General features: G+C 43.9%; 1 protein-coding gene across 1 annotated transcript in view; it reads right to left on the minus strand.

The window, feature by feature from the left end:
• Positions 1–18,868, minus strand: part of LOC120928255 (integrin beta-like protein 1) — a 260,592-nt gene that overhangs the window by 93,032 nt on the left and 148,692 nt on the right. The window contains exon 6 of the mRNA XM_040339360.1: positions 506–646. Coding sequence (XP_040195294.1) covers positions 506–646 — 141 coding nt within the window. The remainder of the gene's footprint in view (positions 1–505; positions 647–18,868) is intronic.

Raw genomic sequence — 18,868 nt, forward strand, 5'->3', positions numbered from 1 at the left:
CCAGCAGCTAAAATTACTGCAACTGCTGACTTACCTGTCCAGCGCACCCGCGATGTCGGCAGCCGAGGCCGAGCAACCTCTCGTCTCTCGGCTGCCGCGCCGCCATCCTCGGTGAGGGAATCAGGAAGTGAAGTGTTGCGGCTTCACTGTCCGTTTCCCTACTACGCATGCGCGATCCAAACGGCGCGCCCTCACTGGTCCCCGCTGTCTCCTGGGACCATTGTGTTTCCCAGAAGACAGCGAGGGTCACGCAAAGGGGCGTGACTCCCACCCACGGCAGTCTATTCCCGGAAGTGGGTGCAAATACCTGTATTATACAGGTATCTGCACCCCCTTCCCCCCGAAAGGTGCCAAATGTGACACTGGAGGGGGGGAGGGTTCCGAAAAGCGGAGGTTCACTATTTGTGTGGACATCCGCTTTCATATATTCCAATGTTATCACATACTGTACATTTTGCTGTTGGCTCAAACTTTGCCATTGTACTTTAAAGTGAACATTCCTTACCTGAGCAGAAGTCATCAGAGTACCTGTCATACACAGATTTGCAGTTCCTTTCATCACACTCACAGGTGTCACCATGGATATCTCCCCAGTCACCTGTTGGATCCACATCATGGCAGGTGCATTCGCCACATACACACGTTCCTTAAGAAAAAATAAAGCAAAACTAATTATTTTTACAGTAAATGGCATGAAACATGCCCTGAATGTCCAAGCATATTTGATGCCATAGGCAGGATAGAGTATTACTGTTGTAGAATCAATCACAATAGTTGTATAGTTATATAACTGAACTCTAGGAAGGTATGAAAGACACGTGGCTCACTATAGTACGCCATTAAATGTATTTTTTTTATCTGAAAGTACCGGAATTTGAGTTAATATCAGCCCCTTAAAATCACCTGAACAGCAGAGCTCAGACTGGGGAGGAAAAAGCAGCACAAATAGCCCGTCAATTGTACTTTAGCGCTAATGTGCTAACAAGGAAATTGCTGATATAAGAGAGAGTAGGGTAACAAAGAGAGCCTGTTGCAGCCACTCTTGATGTTGCTTTGTAATTGTTTTTTATTATTGGGAATACATAAGGATAAATGGGAATATGCTAATATGAGCAAAACGCACAAAACTCAAAAAGGGATGGAAAATGCCAAAATGGTAACGGGAAGATTTCACTGCTGTTGTTTCCAGGATACAGTATAAAAAAAAGTTGGCAGGTCGCCTGGCCCTCATTTTTCAGCCAATACGGAAAGCACTTTTTGAATAAGTGGCATATCATCTTCAACATTACAGAACGTCTGGCTGAATGTGAATAACTTCTTTCAGGAACTCTACCTCATTGCGTCTTTTCTTCTTCACTAATTGCATAGATAATATATACAGTGGAACCTTTTATTACGAGCGTAATCCGTTCCAGGAGAATGCTTGTGATTCAAAGCACTTGCATATCAAAGCGAGTTTCCCCATAGGAGTCAATGGAAATTAAGATAATTTGTTCCGCATTGACTTCTATTGCATGCAATACCGCGTGTGGCCAGAGGTGGGGGGGCGCAGGAGAGACCCGGAGATACTCGGAAATACTCAGAGACTGTTAGGATGCACTCGGAGACCATCGGAAAGACTCGGAAACACTATTGAATGGAGTATTTCTGAGTGTTTCCGAGTATTTCCGAACAGCTCCGAGTGTCACTGGCGCCCCCGCACATCTGCCCAAATGCGGTACTGCACACCGCAGAGGCTTGAATCCTGCTCGTTTTGTGAGACAACACTGACACATTTTTGAAAAAAAAAAACATGTATTACGAAATGCTCGTTAACCGCGTTACTCGCAATCTGAGGTTCCACTGTACATGTATAGTATATAAAGAACGAAGAGAAAAAATAAAGACAATAAAAATATATGGCTTTTCCATCTTATAAACTTACAATGTAGCTTATTTTAGTGGAGGGCTTTATTCTACATTTTGCCTTACCTTAACCAGATCAATTTAAAGCAGTTATATACCCGCTGAACTTTTTTTTTTTTTTTTTAGAACCCTGTAAGGCAAAAGGCATAGTGAGCTAGTATGCACTGCATACTAGCTCATTATGAAATACTTACCTTAGAACGAGCGGTCGGTAAATCACCTGGTCCACGCCGAGGTAGCTGACAATCCGAGAATCTCTGATGCGCATGCGCTGCTGCTCATTGTGAGGGGAATATCTCCTAAACCGTAAAGGTTTAGGAGATTTTTTTTTACCTACAGGTAAGCCTTATTATAGGCTTATTATAGGCTTACCTGTAGGTAAAAGTTAACAAAATGACTATACAACCACTTGCATTGCGCTAAATGACGTCGCAACAACGTCATTTTTTTAACCTAGACGGGGCTGAGTCCTGTAATTGGCAGCTATGGATGCCGAATGCAGGACTCAGGAGCTCGCCCCCAAGGTATACCCTTGGGAAAGCACTTCCCAGGGGGGTTAGCTGATGCGGAGAGGACCCAAGACAGCCGCAGAGGGACCCCGGTTATTAAACAAAGCCATGTCACTGATTAGGTTTTATAAACAAAGCCAAGCGGTCCCCATTTCTGCACTGACAAAGTCCCAGCATACACTGTTAGCATTTAGAGACTCTAGAGAGCTGGCTCTATATCAGTCCCCAAGCATAAATTTGGTGTAAACTAGGCATTAAGGAACTTTCCACTGTCCTGGGTATGTGTAAAAGTACATATTATAACACATTATAGGACACTGATTCTATTTACACTCTGCCTGTAAGCACAAAATTCCTTGTGTGAAACAGGATTATATGTTTTGCTGTCCCTTAGAATTTACAGAGATAACACGGGCAGGCATTAAGTGACATAGCTAAACATTTATATCTGTGGAAGTGATAAGAAGGAGCTGAACCACACAATATACAGTATTTAACAGAAACTGAGCTTTTGTAATGTACTGCAGTTTTTAAAGTTTTATAGCCGCTGTTAAATAGAACAATGCAATAACAGTATTTCTTTATTATAAATAAAGCAGGATAAGCATTAATTCAATGTGTTGGCGGTATTTAACTACAGGCTATGGCATAGTTGCCAACATTTGAAAAAAAATTCCAGGGACACTTTGCAGCACAGCTATTAATTAATTACCACACTCACTTCCCTGAAGCTCCACCCACTCCGCAGTATGTACAGGAGAGGAGGAGTGCAGAGGGTATGATGGGGGCAGTATGTACAGGAGAGGAGGAGGAGTGCAGAGGGTATGATGGGGGCAGTATGTACAGGAGAGGAGGAGTGCAGAGGGTATGATGGGGGCAGTATGTACAGGATAGGAGGAGTGCAGAGAGTATGATGGGGGCAGTATGTACAGGAGAGGAGGAGTGCAGCGGGTATGATGGGGGCAGTGTGTACAGGAGAAGAGAAGTGCAGAGGGTATGATGGGGCAGTATGTACAGGAGAGGAGGAGGAGTGCAGAGGGTATGATGGGGGCAGTATGTACAGGAGAGGAGGAGTGCAGAGGGTATGCTGGGGCAGTATGTACAGGAGAGGAGGAGTGCAGAGGGTATGATGGGGGCAGTATGTACAGGAGAGGAGGAGGAGTGCAGAGGGTATGCTGGGGCAGTATGTACAGGAGAGGAGGAGGAGTGCAGAGGGTATGATGGGGGCAGTATGTACAGGAGAGGAGGAGTGCAGAGGGTATGCTGGGGCAGTATGTACAGGAGAGGAGGAGGAGTGCAGAGGGTATGATGGGGGCAGTATGTACAGGAGAGGAGGAGGAGTGCAGAGGGTATGCTGGGGCAGTATGTACAGAGGAGGAGGAGTGCAGAGGGTATGCTGGGGCAGTATGTACAGGAGAGGAGGAGGAGTGCAGAGGGTATGCTGGGGCAGTATGTACAGGAGAGGAGGAGGAGTGCAGAGGGTATGCTGGGGCAGTATGTACAGGAGAGGAGGAGTGCAGAGGGTATGATGGGCACAGTTAGTACGGGAGAGGAGTTTGGAGGGTATGGCGGTGGCAGTATGGAGAGGGATTTCTTGTGGTGTCTATGGGGTAATCAGGAAGTGATGTTGGGAAGATAAGGGAAGGAAAGTGACCATGGAATGATGTCCCTCAGCTGGGGGGGGGGGGGGTAGGAAGCAGCTTGGAGTGATGTCTGTATGACGTGATCTGGGGGTGATGCAAGCTGGGGGGAGTATGTACAGGAGAGGGGGACTGAGAAGTGGTCAGATAGCGATGTATATATATAAAAAAAAAAAAAACTCATCCACTAAAAACAATGAATCATACAACAGTACTAGATGTAAGTACAGATCTATGTAATCCAGTTTATAGCACTCTGTATCCAATCCAATTGCTCAGACTAGATAATGTGGGGTCATTTATAGCCATTCATGTAACCTGTATATATATGTGGTGAGTTCATACTTCTGATTGTACATGTATACAGGTTCTGAGTCTGTACAATCAGAGGTGTGAACTCACCACATACACACACAGGTTACATGAATGGCTATAAATGACCCCACATTATCTAGTCTGAGCAATTGGATTGGATGATGTTTGCACAGAGTGTTCATGCTTAGAAGTGATCTGCCAAAATGTGTTTGGGCTGCAGACCTCAGCCCCCTCCCCCTCACTATCTCCTTTGATCCTTCTCCTAAGAAAAAATCTCCTTGAAAGTTTGTACTACTACTATCCACCCTAGGAAACTTCCCACAGAAAAGTTCAGCTTACTCACCTCCTCCCTTCCTCTGGCCAGCCGACAGGAGCTACAGTGAGCTCCGCCTCCCAGGTCTCACAGCACACCGCACTGCTGATTGGAGGGGGAGGCTGAGTCACAGATAACAAGAACCCCGCACAGGCAGCACGAGACTGGAGGGAGGGGAGGGGAGGGGGAGGGGGAGACAGAAAGGAGCTTTGCATCCCAAGCACACACCGCAGGCTCAGGTCCCTGCTGAGACCCAGAAGCCGCACCTGCCTTCCCCAATAGCCGGGACAAGTCCCGGCAGGCTAAATTAGCTGGGACTAGGTCCCAAATAACGGGACTGTCCCTTTAAAAACGGGACAGTTGGCAAGTATGCTATGGGTTAGGGTGACCACATTTCCAAACTGCCATTCAGGGACAGCCTCCGCTCCCAAAAATCAGCTTGTGATTCCGGATCCGCAGATCTGGGCGAAATATGGGGTTAGAACTCTTCGGGATATTATGCCGGCTGGGACACTGTTGACCTATGACAATCTTTCGACTAAATTTAACTTGCCCGGATTTATGTATTTCCGTTATTGCCAACTGCGTCATGCGGCTAGGGCCCAGTTTCCGGAGTCCATTGCTCTGTCTATGGACCCCATAGAGGAGATATTAGCTCAGGACTCCTTGTCCAAGCCCCTTTCTTCCCTATACTTGTCGCTGCTAAGCCTGGACTCTCCCGGGCTGGACAGGCTCTGGGGGGCATGGAAAGTCGATATCCCAGAGCTGGAGAGAGAGGATTGGAATGATTGTTTTGAGGATAGTCTGGGGCTGGTTATATCTTCTAGAGATAAGCGGATACAAACTAAGTTTCTACATAGGATGAACTACACTCCGTAGCGGCTGCACAGACTGTTTCCACAGAGGGACCCCCTGTGTGCTCGATGTCGATTAGACACGGGGACGTACTATCATATGTTTTGGAGTTGTCCTAAAGTGGCACAATTTTGGGATGCGGTATTTGAAGCCATTAATAAACGCCTAGGGTTATCTCTGCCTCAGTCTCCGGAATTGGCATTGCTGGGAATACAGGACGACGACCAGAGACCCAGATACACTGGCGGTGACCGTAGCTGCTGCTACGTTAGCACACAATGTGGAACAAACTAGGGAAGGTATTTTAATACACTGAGACAGGCTATGTAGTGAGCGCGGAAGGAGCCGAGACTGGCCGACTATACCCGAGTGTACTGCGCTCGGTATATGTCGGCGCAGTATTCAAACTCGGCGCGGGAAAGCGGGTATCGGCATATACCACGCACCCACGATTTTGCCCTGATTTTCAGGGCAAAAAAAGTGCGCGGTATACACCGATAAATACGGTAACTCCGAATGGTGGCCTTTCTCTTCGCCCCTTGTCCCTTATGCTCTTTTTTTTCTTTTTTTCCTTGTTTTTTTTTTTATTTGCTTAATCTTGGTTTATGAAGTGTACCAACTGCCATTTGTCATTATGTTTTTTTCTTATTGTACTTTATTTGCTCTTTTCTCAATAAATAGAATTTTTTGACCGTGAAAAAATCAGCTTGTGCTGTAACGAATCACAGCACAGTGATTGGACACAAGAGGTGGGATTTATGATTTCTCCTATCACAAGCAGGGGGCGGGGATTGTGCTTCTCCAGGCATTCTCGGCCAGGACAAGTACTATCAGGGAGTTAAGCGGTGATGTGGCAGCCTTTTTTGGGGGCATCAGATTGGCCCGGGGGGTGGCTGTGTCAGTTTCATTCCAGGACACTGTACTGAAGGTGCCCGGGACAGACCAGCAAAATGCGGGACTGTCCCGGGTAATCCCGGACACGTGGTCACCCTACTATTTGTCCCTTACATTGTACAGACTTGTTATCAGATGTTTTGTGTGCTTAGAACTATGAAGTGTTAATACACATTTTCATTATTTTTTCTGCTTAAATGAACCAACATGAGGATTTGACAACATAGATTATAAAATACCATTGTGTGATTATTGAAAAGGAAACCTCTAGCAAGTGTAGCATGCACTATCGAAGTGTGCTGGCATAGGATGGGCTCGTCTTCCATTTCTAGTGACTGCTCTCCCTGTAATTGGACCCAACAATACTCAACACCAGCACGCTGATAGTGATATTTGGGCTTTATGAAAAAAGAAATATGTACAATACAATAACACAATAAAAGGAATAGGATGGCAGTTTGTTTTCTTTGCCACCTGTGAGAGGCCTTCTACTTAAACACACTAGGCAAGTGGAGAATGAGACTGTAACATGCACTATATTGTCAAAGTATTGGGACACCTAGGTGCTTTTACATGCGCATGAACTTTAATGGCATCCCAGTCTTAATCCATAGCAGTGGCGGCTGGTGAAGTTTTAGGATGGGGGGGCGCAAGACCCCGCCCATTTATGTTTGGCCCCTCCCACTTATCGTATCGTACCCCTTATATAGTCCATCTACTCCATCCCCTGTATTCCACTTGCTTCCACTCATAGTTTCAGCAGTATACAGCTCAGCATCACAGGACAGAGTATATAGCCCCAGCATCACAGGACAGAGTATACAGCCACAGAGTATACAGCCCCAGCATCACAGATCATAGTATATAGTACAGCCTTACAGATCGGCACAAACAAACTGCCCCCTCACTGCTAGCTAGATCAGGAATACAGCCTCCTGTGTCCTCTGTGCACTACTGCACTCTGCAAAGCTGTCACCGGGACCCTAGTTCAGGGGTAGCGTGGGGCCCCCTACAAAGATTGGGCCCAGGGAAAGTTCCCTGTTTGCCCTGCGCTAAAGACGGCCCTGACTAAATCAATGATCAGGTAGCAGCAGTGAAAAGGTGCTACAGACAACCTGAGGCCCTTTCACATTCGTGCGACTTGTCCTGCGACTTGGGACTGCAAAGTCGCATGAAAAGTCATTCCCCATGATTTCCAACGAGTTCAATTGGTATCTGTGAGACTTCAAAGTAATCCCTGTACTAATTTCGTCCAACTTTAATGCGACTTGAGGCAGAGACCTCAAGATTACACAGACATTGCTTCAAGTCGCAGCAAAAATCATGGCAAAATCATGTGACCTTCAAGTCGCACAAGTGTGAAAGAAGCCTTAACGATTGGATTTTACTACCATTGGTACTTCGCCTGCGGTAATAAAATCTGATCATTATTCCTGTGCATGTGCTGTAAAGACTATGGACAAATCTGATGGCTCTTTGAAGTTTACTCATCAGAATGCAGTTCACATGCGCAAAAACCCGCTTTTCATTTAGGTACCATTTCCACTTGTGCAACTTGTCCTACGACTTGGGACTTCAACATTGCATGACAAGTCGTACCCCATGTTTCCAATGAGAACCGTTCATATCTGTGCGACTTCAAAGTAGTCCATGCACTACTTTGGTCCCGCTTTGATGCTTTGACTTGAGGTCCATAGACCCCCAGAATACACAGGCATTGCTTCAAGTCGCATCAAAATTGCAGCAGAATCGTGCAACTTTCATGCTGCGTTAGCAAGATTCTGCCATCATTTTTTTGCATCCATTTTGCAGCGACTTGAGGCAATGCCTAGGTATTCTGGAGGTCTAAGGACCTCAAGTCACATCAAAGTGGGACAAAAGACAAAAGTAGTGCAGGGACTACTTTGAAGTCGCTGTGATTTGACTTTGCACAGATATGAACGGTTCTCATTGGAAATCATCGGGTAGGACTTGTCATGCAACTTTCCAATCCCAAGTGGAACAGAGCCTAACTGATGGTCGCCATTTACATTAAAAACATTTTTTATGGGGGGGGGGGGACAGGGTTGCCGTCTGCATGGGGGGGGGGGTTCTGACGGACACCATTTCAGCCACAGTATACAGTTGAAAAAATGTCATGGTGTTGTGTGTGCTGCCATTTCAGCCACAATGTAAATTTAAAAAAAATTCAATAATGGGGGGGGGGGGGCGATATTCAATAAAAACGATTTTGGCACCATATTCAATAAAAACGATTTTGGCACCATATTCAATAAAAACGATTTTGGCACCATATTCAATAAAAACGATTTTGCCACCATATTTAATAAAAACGATTTTGCCACCATATTTAATAAAAACGATTTTGCCACCATATTTAATAAAAACGATTTTGCCATCATATTTAATAAAAACGATTTTGCCACCATATTTAATAAAAACGATTTTGCCACCATATTCAATAAAAACTATTTTAAATAAGCGCGGGGGGGGGGTGCCGGCCGCAACTTCGGGCAGCGATATTCATTAAAAAACTATTTTGAATAAGCGTGGGGGGGGGGGGGGTGCAAGTTATGGAAGTGATATTCAACATAATGGGGGGGGGGGAATTTCAATCGCGATATACAGAAAAAACTTTTATTCAATAAGCGGGGGGGGGGGGGGTTACACATTACAACAATTACAATAAGCGGGGGTTCAGTTCTCAATACAACCACAGAACACACTATACACATTTTACTGACGGAAGCAATTTCAGCAGCACTGTACAATAAAACAAACTTTTACCAGAAAATGTACTGGAGGGGGGGGGGGGGACACATTTCATCTAATAACCAGGGGGGGGGGAGGGAAGCTGTTCACCAAGCACTATACATATAAAAAAAATATATAAAGATGCCTCATGGCTTCGACCTTTTTCTATTAACAGAAATGTTAATAAACTGGGGGAAACACATTACATCTAATAACTGGGGGGGCTGCTTTTAAGCAAGAAATATAGATATAAAAAAAAAATTAATGATAGGCAAGGCATGGGATGGGAAGTCTACATGTTTGCAGCTGATCCTCTCAGGCGCGTTCTATTAAGCTGCAGGTCTGAGGTCACTTCCTGTGCTTGGTCTGTGAAAGACAGCACCGCCCAGCGGGGAAATGGTTCTATACACTGAGTGCACTCACTGCACCCGCCCGGCCGTAATACAAGCCATCACACGGAATACAGTGGCGGTACGGTCTGCGCCACAAAGGCATATTTTAGCCTCCAATGTAGCGCCTCGTCTGCAATCTTGTGATTGCACAAACGTGGCGCTATCGATACTTACTGTGCCCGGCGCCGGGACACAGTGCACATAAGAACTTTTTTTTAAAAAAATAAGTTTCTTAAAGGGACATGTTTTTTTTTTTGCTGCCTGGGGGTGGGGGGGGGGGGCGGCGCCCGGGCACCCCCTATGGACGGGCCGCCACTGATCCATAGTGTTTTATTATGAGTTGGCCCACCCTTTGCAGCTATAACAGCTTGAGCTCTTTTTGGAAGGCTGTCCACAAGGTTTAGGAGTGTGTCTATGGGAATGTTTGACCATTCTTCCAGAAGCACATTTGTGAGGTCAGGCAATGATGCTGGGCAAGAAGGCCTGGCCACACAGTCTTTGCTCTAGTTCATCCCAAAGGTATTGTTTTGGGTTGAGGTCAAGACTCTTTGCAGGCCAGTCAAGTTCCTTTACCCTAAACTCACTCATTCATGTGTTTATGAACCTTGTTTTTGCACTGGTGCACAATCATGTTGGAACAGAAAGGGGCCATCTCCAAACTATTCCCACAAATTTGGGAACATAAAATTGTCCAACATGTCTTGGTATGTTGGTATGTTGACGCCTTAAGAGTTCCCATCACTGAAACTAAAGGGCCAAGTCCAACCCCTGAAAAACAACCCCCACACCATAATCCCCCCTCCAGCAAATGATTTGGACCAGCGCACAAAGCAAGGTCCATAAAGACATGGATGAGTGAGTTTGGGGTAGAGGAAATTGACTGGCCTGCACAAAGTCCTGACCTCAACCCAATAGAACACCTTTGGAATAAATTAGAGCGGACACTGCGAGCCAGGCCTTTTCGGCCAAAATCAGTGCCTGACCTCACAAATGCACTTCAAGAAGGTGGGGGGGGGGTGCCGGAGCCGAGTGGAGCCAAACGGCGCAGATCGCACCTGGTTGGTGCCGTTCAGAAATGCACGGAAAGGCCCGAGGACAGCTCGGCTGACCTCTGCAAACCTCGGGAATGGAGTCTTTCCAAGGTTTGCCGAGGTCAGCTGAGGTGTCCTCGGGCCTTTCCTGACGTTTCCGAGGCTCTATGGCGCCCCCCCACCTCTGGCCTCATGCGGTATTGCATGCCATTGAAGTCAATGCGGAAACAAATTATTTCCATTTCTATTGACTTCAATGGTGAAACTCGCTTTGATATGCGAGTACTTTGGATTACAAGCATTCTCCTAGAACGGATTATGCTCGTAATCTGAGGTCCACTGTATTTCTAATCCATAAGGGTAAAGGTGGTATTGCAAACAATCAACAGTGAGAGTGCGAGGAAGTCCTTTAAATAAAGTTCTGTCCAAGCAGTCACAAACAAGTGTAATGTTGCATTTATACCTGAACGTTGTGTTTTTGCACATTTTTTGGGGTGTTATGTCACACGTTTGTATGCACATGTTTATACAGCCTTTTCGAAGCATTTTGGAGCTTTGGGATTTTTGTATTAGCCAATAGAGCAATTGATCATCTTTGTTGCTATAAGTGTGTTTCTGCTTTTTGTTTCTTAAAAAATGCACCAATCTACCCGAATCAAGTTAAAAAAAGTAGCTGCAAAACCTTTGGGCTTCAGGTGTTATGGAATGGAGATGTGAACCACCATCATTGAGAATAATCGATTTTTTTCTGAGCGTTTTGGAGCTTCGAGCTACAAAATGGTTAGGTGTGAATGGGGCCTAAGTGAAGTTCAAAACACAGAAGGGTGACCAAAGGCTACTAACCAATTCCGCTAACTCTGTCCTTGGTCCTTTCCCCTTCACAGCCTATATACCCCAAATCACCTCTCTCCCCCAGCACATCTGTCCCCCTTCTGAAGAGTGGGCTTATTTTTTCATCCTTCCACTCCTTATCTCTGCCTGGCTGTTCAGCAACAGTGTGGATGAAGAACAAGCTGCAGCATGGCAGCGATGATGCCTAGGCTCTGTGGATTCTGCCATAAAGGAGAAGTACAGCAAAGCTTGTTTGGCTGTACTTCTGTGGATCACCGGAGTGCAGTTCTTTCTGCACTCCTGTGACCTGTTTTCAGCAGATAGCAGGGTAAAGCCTGCAGTCAGCTGACATCACAGAGCTGGTCCAGGATATGCCTGGGTCGGCACCTGGCTCAACCTCTCAGCAGGCCACTGAGAGCGCAAGCTGCCCCCTTCACAGCCCAGCACTGCAGGGCAGAGCAGAGAGCTGGTGACTGATAGTGACCATAGCTAATAAAATTGATATAGATTAAGCTGTAAATGAAAAGGGTTGCCTGAAATCTGAGTTCACCTGAATGATGTGTATGGAAATGCATCCACCACTTTATTTATCATCATGAATTCATTCAGTCATTCACAAACAGGATTTTAAGGTGCCCAAACTCTTTTAAATAAGGTGGGGCTTTCCTAGACAGAAGGAATGAAGGAAAAGTCCACCCAATGATTTCTGAGCTCTCCAGAATTAGCTGTGCTGAACCTGGTGCTTTTCAAAAAAGCAGAACAAACCACACTATAAGTAATCTCTTTGTGTAATGATAATACTCAGTATGTGTTTGTTTATTTTATTTTATTTCACATGCTTTATCTAGAGCAGGGGTCTCAAACTCAAATTACCTGAGGGCCATAAGACAAGTTTTCATATCCCATGGGGGCCGCATGCAAACTTTCAAACTTCAAAAACAACAGTACTGGTGTCAGCGAACACATTATTAACCCCCAGCACTGGTGTCAGCGAGCGCATTATTACCACCTGCACTGGTGTAAGGCAGGGTTTGACAAATTTGCTTGTAATCTAGGAGCCAGCTAAAAAAGTTAGGAGCCAGAAAACGCACCCCGTCCCGATGAGCTTGCGCGCAGAAGCGAACACATACGCGAGCAGCGCCCGCATATGTAAACGGTGTTCAAACCACACATGTGAGGTATCGCCGCGATTGGTAGAGCGAGAGCAATAATTCTAGCACTAGACCTCCTCTGTAACTTAAAACATGCAACCTGTAGATTTTTTTAAACGTCGCCTATGAAGATTTTAAAGGGTAAAAAAGTTTGTCGGCATTCCACAAGCGGGCGAAATTTTGAAGCGTGACATGTTGGGTATGAATTTACTCGGCGTAACATTATCTTTCATAATATTTAGAAAAATGGGGATAACTTTACTGTTGTCTTATTTTTTAATTAAAAAAAGTGTAATTTTTTCCAAAAAAAGTACGCTTGTAAGACCGCTGCGCAAATACGGCGTAACAGAAAGTATTGCAACGATCGCCATTTTATTCTCTAAGGTGTTAGGATAAAAAATATATATAATGTTTGGGGGTTCTAATTAGAGGGAAGAAGATGGCAGTGAAAATAGTGTAAAATTACATTAGAATTGCTGTTTAACTTGTAATGCTTAACTTGTAATACCAACGGCCACCACCAGATGGCGCCAGCTCACATCTGGTGGTAATAACTTGTAATACCAACGGCTCACCACCAAATAGCGCCAGCTCACAAAAAAAAAAAAAAAAATATTTTTTTTATTTTTTTTTGCTCCCCCACTTCTGCCCTGCCTGGGGGCCATTTATAACTGGTTCGCGGGCCGCAAATGGCCCGCGGGCCGGTACTTTGAGACCACTGATCTAGAGAAATGACAATAAAGCCTCGTACACACGATAGGTTAAACCTATGAAAACGGTCTATTGGACCGTTTTCATCAGTCCAAACCGATTGTGTGTAGGCCTATAGGTTATTTAACCTTAGGTTAAAAAAATGAGAAATTGCTTTAAAATGTAACCTATGGATTGGTAACCGATAGGTCAAAACCGATCGTTAGTATGCAAAAGCATCGGTTAAAAACCCACGCATGCTCAGAATCAAGTCGACGCATGCTTGGAAGCATTGAACTTAGTTTTTTTCAGCATGTCGTTGTGTTTTACGTCACCGCGTTCTGACCCGATCGTTTTTTTTAACTGATGGTGTGTACGCACGAAGGACCATCAGTCAGCTTTATCGGTTAACCTAGGACAACTGCCCTTCAGATCATTTTCATCGGATGGACTGATCGTGTGTACGAGGATTTACATAGGTTGGTACATACTATAACACTTATTTTATTTTTCTGGTTTAAATAATAATAAAAAAATAACAAGTATGTTGTACTTACCTGCTTAAAGGGGTTGAAAAGGTTTGTTTTTTATTTTCTAAATAGGTTCCTTAAAGCTAGTGCATTGTTGGTTCACTTACCCTTTCCTTCGATTTCCCTTCTAAATGTTTTTTTTCTTTGTCTGAATTTCTCACTTCCTGTTTCTCCTCAGTAAGCTTTCCACCATCGCCCGAGCTGTTCTGGCTGGGGGGTTAGTCAGCCAGAACAGCTTACTGAGGAGGAACAGGAAGTGAGAAATTCAGACAAAGAAAACATTTTTAGAAGGGAAATTGAAGGAAAATGTAAGTGAACCAACAATGCACTAGCTTAAAGGAACCTATTTAGAAAACAACAAAAAAAAACTTTAAGCAGCCCGGATCATCTTCTTTTCGGGTCCCTCTTTGCTGATCCTGGCCCCTTTCTCCAATCAAGTGCCCCCACAGTCAGCAGCTTCCTATGGGGGCACTGGAGCCAAATCACATCTCCATGTGTCTATTCAGACATGGAACCCCATCCCAGCCCTCCCCCTAAATCCCCTGATTGGCTGTAAGCATCCTTTGCAATTTTCTTAACCTCTGTCACTTTTTCTGGACAGATTGGACTGCATTTAAATGTGGAAGAACTTTAAAGAAAATCATATGAACTTAAAAAAAGGAAATCAAATGTAGCTAGGAGCTGGCTAATATAGCCTGCAGGATCAGGGGACACTATGCAGCACTGCTGCAGTAAGACGGTTTCTTTTTAGTGCTCAGCTAAGATTCTATGTCATCACATCCTGACAGCAGAGTGATTAACACCAGGGAGTAAAGCAAAGCATCTTGGGTGTTGTAGTCCCAGGACTCAGGTTTCACACTCAGGCCAGACTGCAATGGACTACAAGTATCAGTCATATGGAGCAGGAGAATAGAATGCTGGGAGAGGATATACTGTATACAGCCTGTACTAGGCTGGGATCGCTCTCTAATGCCGCATACACACCATCACTTTATGTGATGAAAAAAAAACGACGTTTCTGTGAAGTAAAAAATTACGTTTTTGAAACTTCAATTTTCAAAGACGAAGTTGCCTACACACCATCGTTTTTCTCAAAATGTTCTAGCAAAGCGAGGTTACGTTCACCACATTTTTCCATTGAAGCTTGCTTCATAACTAGCTTCTGGGCATGCGCGGGTGTAAAAATGTCGTTTTAAACAACGTTTTTTGCTACACACGGTCAATTTCTGTGAAGTAAAAAATGACGTTTTGAAAAACGACACATAAAATTGAAGCATGCTTCAATTTTTTTTTGTCGTTTTTCAGAAGACATAAAACGACGTTTTCCCCCACACACGGTCATTTAAAGTGACGTTTTTAAAAACGTCGTTTTTTTTCATCACATAAAGTGATGGTGTGTACGCGGCATTAGGACCCCAGCTTGGATCTGCAAGCAAGTGAATCAGTGTCAGACTCTGCTGTGGCCGAGTCACGGCCTGTGCTAGAGAGAGTCATTGCGCATTCTGTACAGAAGCATCCATTGGCAGCTAATTCTGGTCGTCCAGCAGCAGCACGGAGGCCGCCCCTCCTCACATTCATGCCAGATTTAGCTGCGGTGAGGTCGAGCACCATCCCTTGAGCCAAGACCCTGTGACAGCTTGCTATGGAGCCCTCTGTTCTTCAATACCACCAGTCGCTAGGATCAGTAAGCGGGCACTTGCCCAGTCCAACTGTTTCACATGAATTGTACGTGTGTCTCTAATTGTCTTGGTCACCACCAAAAAGTCTGAACCCAGGGTGTCAGAGGACTTGCAAGGTCGGGGCAACCAGTGGGGTACAGATTCAGTAAGCGGCCATCACAGGGATAGAGCTACACATATATTGAATACCATAACACTGTAGGTATTAGCCACCTACAATTATCAGAAAATAAATATGTTTATTAATAGTGACCTTTTTTAGCTATTTACATTCCCCTGGAAGCTGCCAACGTTTACCATCCTATCTGTATCTGCGCCTCTAGCACCCCCCCCCCCCCCCCAGGCATGCAGCGGCACAATCTGTGATCACTGTGTACATTGAGCACAGCAGATCATGGATTGGTGTACCTGACAGCTGTGCTCTGCCCTGGTACCATGTGACCAATCACAGCAATCACATGCCCAATAGTAAATAATGGATGGTATTCATGATGTCATTGAGAACTACTGTGATTGGTCACAGTGGTCACATGGTACAGGGACAATCACAGCGGCTCTATACCACATGATAGCTGTGGCCAATCACATATATTACAGTAGTTGTCAATGGCTGAATGAATGCAGCTGAGATCTGTCTGAAATGATTGCTTACATAGTCATCATGGCTATTGGCCACTGAACATGGCATTCCTGGGACAGCCATGTACTAGTAGACTAGGCTTGTTTTGTACATAATTAATTCAGACAAGGAACAAGTCTCACACATGTAGTATTGCCATACTCGGTGTAGTATGGGTCTATAATATTTAGTAATTTACAAAAAAAACTTGATATTAGTTATGTTATTAACTATGATAGTTTAAAGGTAATCATTTCTGTGTATGTGTGTATATATATATATATATATATATATATATATATATATATATATATATATATTCTTTTACTATAAATGGCTGGCAACTTCTCTTCTGCATACTGTGATCTTTCTGGCCGTATCTAATATGGTCACATTCCTTACCTCAAAATAACCGGTTAAAACTAGTTTTAATTTGGGAGCCTCTGGTTTGGGTTATTTTTGCCAAAGAAATGTAGCAGACTGCAATAAGGCCTAAATGTATATATACATTTTATTTATTTGCAAAATTGTATACCAGAAAGTAATGCCATGTACACACGACCGTTTTTCGGGTTCATTAAAAACGATCGTGTGGGGGCTTCAGAGCATTTTTCTCAAACTAAAAAATGGGCATTAAAAATTTCGAACATGCTCTATTTTTTCACTACGTTTTTAACGTTGTCGTTTTTAAGGTAGTAAAAAATGGTTATGTGTGTGCTTTAACGACGTGAAAAAACCCTGCATGCTCAGAAGCAAGTTATGAGACAGGAGCGCTCGTTCTGGTAAAACTACCGTTCGTAATGGAGTAAGCACAATTATCATGCCGTAAGAGACAGAAAAGCGTGAATCGTCTTTTACCAACACAAAATCAGCTAAAGCAGCCCAAAGGGTGGCGCCATCTGAATGGAACTTCCCCTTTATAGTGCCGTCGTACGTGTTGTACTTCACCGCGCTTTGCTAGAGCATTTTTTTTTCACAAAGTGTAGACAAGGCTGTTTTAATGATCGGGTTGAAAAAAACTTAGTTTTTCTAGACCCTTAAAAACTTCATTTTTTAGAACCCGTGTGTACGCAGCATAAGAAACATTTTGTTTGTTTTTTTCTTATGTAGCAAAAAAAAGGGGGAAATTACCACCAAAAGAAAGCTCTATCGGGGTACAGTATTGCATGATTGAGTAATTATCATTCAAAATGAGACAGTGAGGCCGCGTACACACGGTCGTTCCAAACCGATGAGAATGGTCCGACGGGCCATTTCCATCGGTTCACCGCTGAAGTGGCCTGATGGTCTGATGTGCTTACACACCATCATTCCAAAAACCAATTGGGTCAGAACGCGGTGACGTCAAACACACGACGTGCTGAATAAAACAAAGTTCAATGCTTCCAAGCATGCATCGACTTGATTCTGAGCATGCGCAGGCTTTGAACCGATGCTTTCTGTACTAACCATCGGTTTGGACCGATCGGGCAGCGGGCCATCGGTTCGATTTTGAAGCATGTTTTAAAATTTTGGACCGAAGGACAACAGACCGATGGGCTATACACAGGGCCGTCTTTACCACAGGGCAAATGGGGCAGCTGCCCAGGGCCCTGTCACTGTTGGGGGCCCAAAGCAACCCCCTTTAGGGGTCCGGATGTCCCCAGGGGCCTGAAGGCCCCCAGTGCCCCAGATGGCAACCCCCCCCCCCCATTTTTTTATTTTTTTAATAATTTTTTTTTTTTTTTAATACATTTTTATTTTATTTTTTATTAAAGGGCCAATTTTTTTTAGAGGTTTTTTTTATTAAAGGGACAATTTTTTTAGGGGTCCCCAGGGGCCCGGAGGCCCCCAGGGCCCCAGATGGCAACCCTATTTTTTTTATTTATTTTTAAATAAAAAAGAATTTTTTTTTTTAATATATTTTAATTTTATTTTTTTATTAAAGGGCCAATTTTTTTTTTAGAGGTCTGGGGGTCCCCAGGGCCCCGGATGACAACCCCCCTTTTTTTATAAAATTATTTTTTTCATATTTTATTTCTTTTTTTTCTTTTTTTTTTTTTTTTATATATATATATATATATATATATATATATATATATATATATATATATATATATATATATATATTAAAGGGCTCAGAGGTCCCCAGGGCCCCATGTGGCAAACACCCTTTTTTATTTTTATTTATAAATGTTTATTTTTTTATTTTTGTTTATATGTTTTTTTTATTTATTTTTTATTAAAGGGCCCAGAGGTCCCCAGGGCCCTGGATGGCAACCCCCCCCCCCCTTTTTTTATAAATGTTTATTTTTTATATATATATTTTTTATTTTTTTATTATAGGGCCCAGAGGTCCCGGATGGCAACCCCCTTTTTTTTGTAATTTATTTTTATAAAAAATAAATTATTAAAGGACCCAGAGGTCCCCAGGGCCCCAGATGGCAACCCCCTTTTTAAAAATATATATATATGTGACGGTATTGGTATGATATCCCCGTCAAAGATTCCCTTCTTCCATAAGAACATCACCCAATATTCCACTATGAGGAATATTCCTGAGATCGCCCATTAAGCCACACATTAGTCCAGGATTACTGCTAGAACAAGACAGACTTTAATGTTATATCACACAGCTTATATGTCATTTCCAAAACTGTTACAATGACAAATCTCCGCCCCCTCACACTGGGGCTTCCATACAGATTATAGGCAGACACGACGGAGCCGAGTCTGAAAACACATTTTCTTTAGACAATGACATCAATGACGCTGAGTACT

This window comes from Rana temporaria, chromosome 2 (assembly GCF_905171775.1).
Source record: "Rana temporaria chromosome 2, aRanTem1.1, whole genome shotgun sequence".
In the NCBI taxonomy this organism is placed as follows: domain Eukaryota; kingdom Metazoa; phylum Chordata; class Amphibia; order Anura; family Ranidae; genus Rana; species Rana temporaria.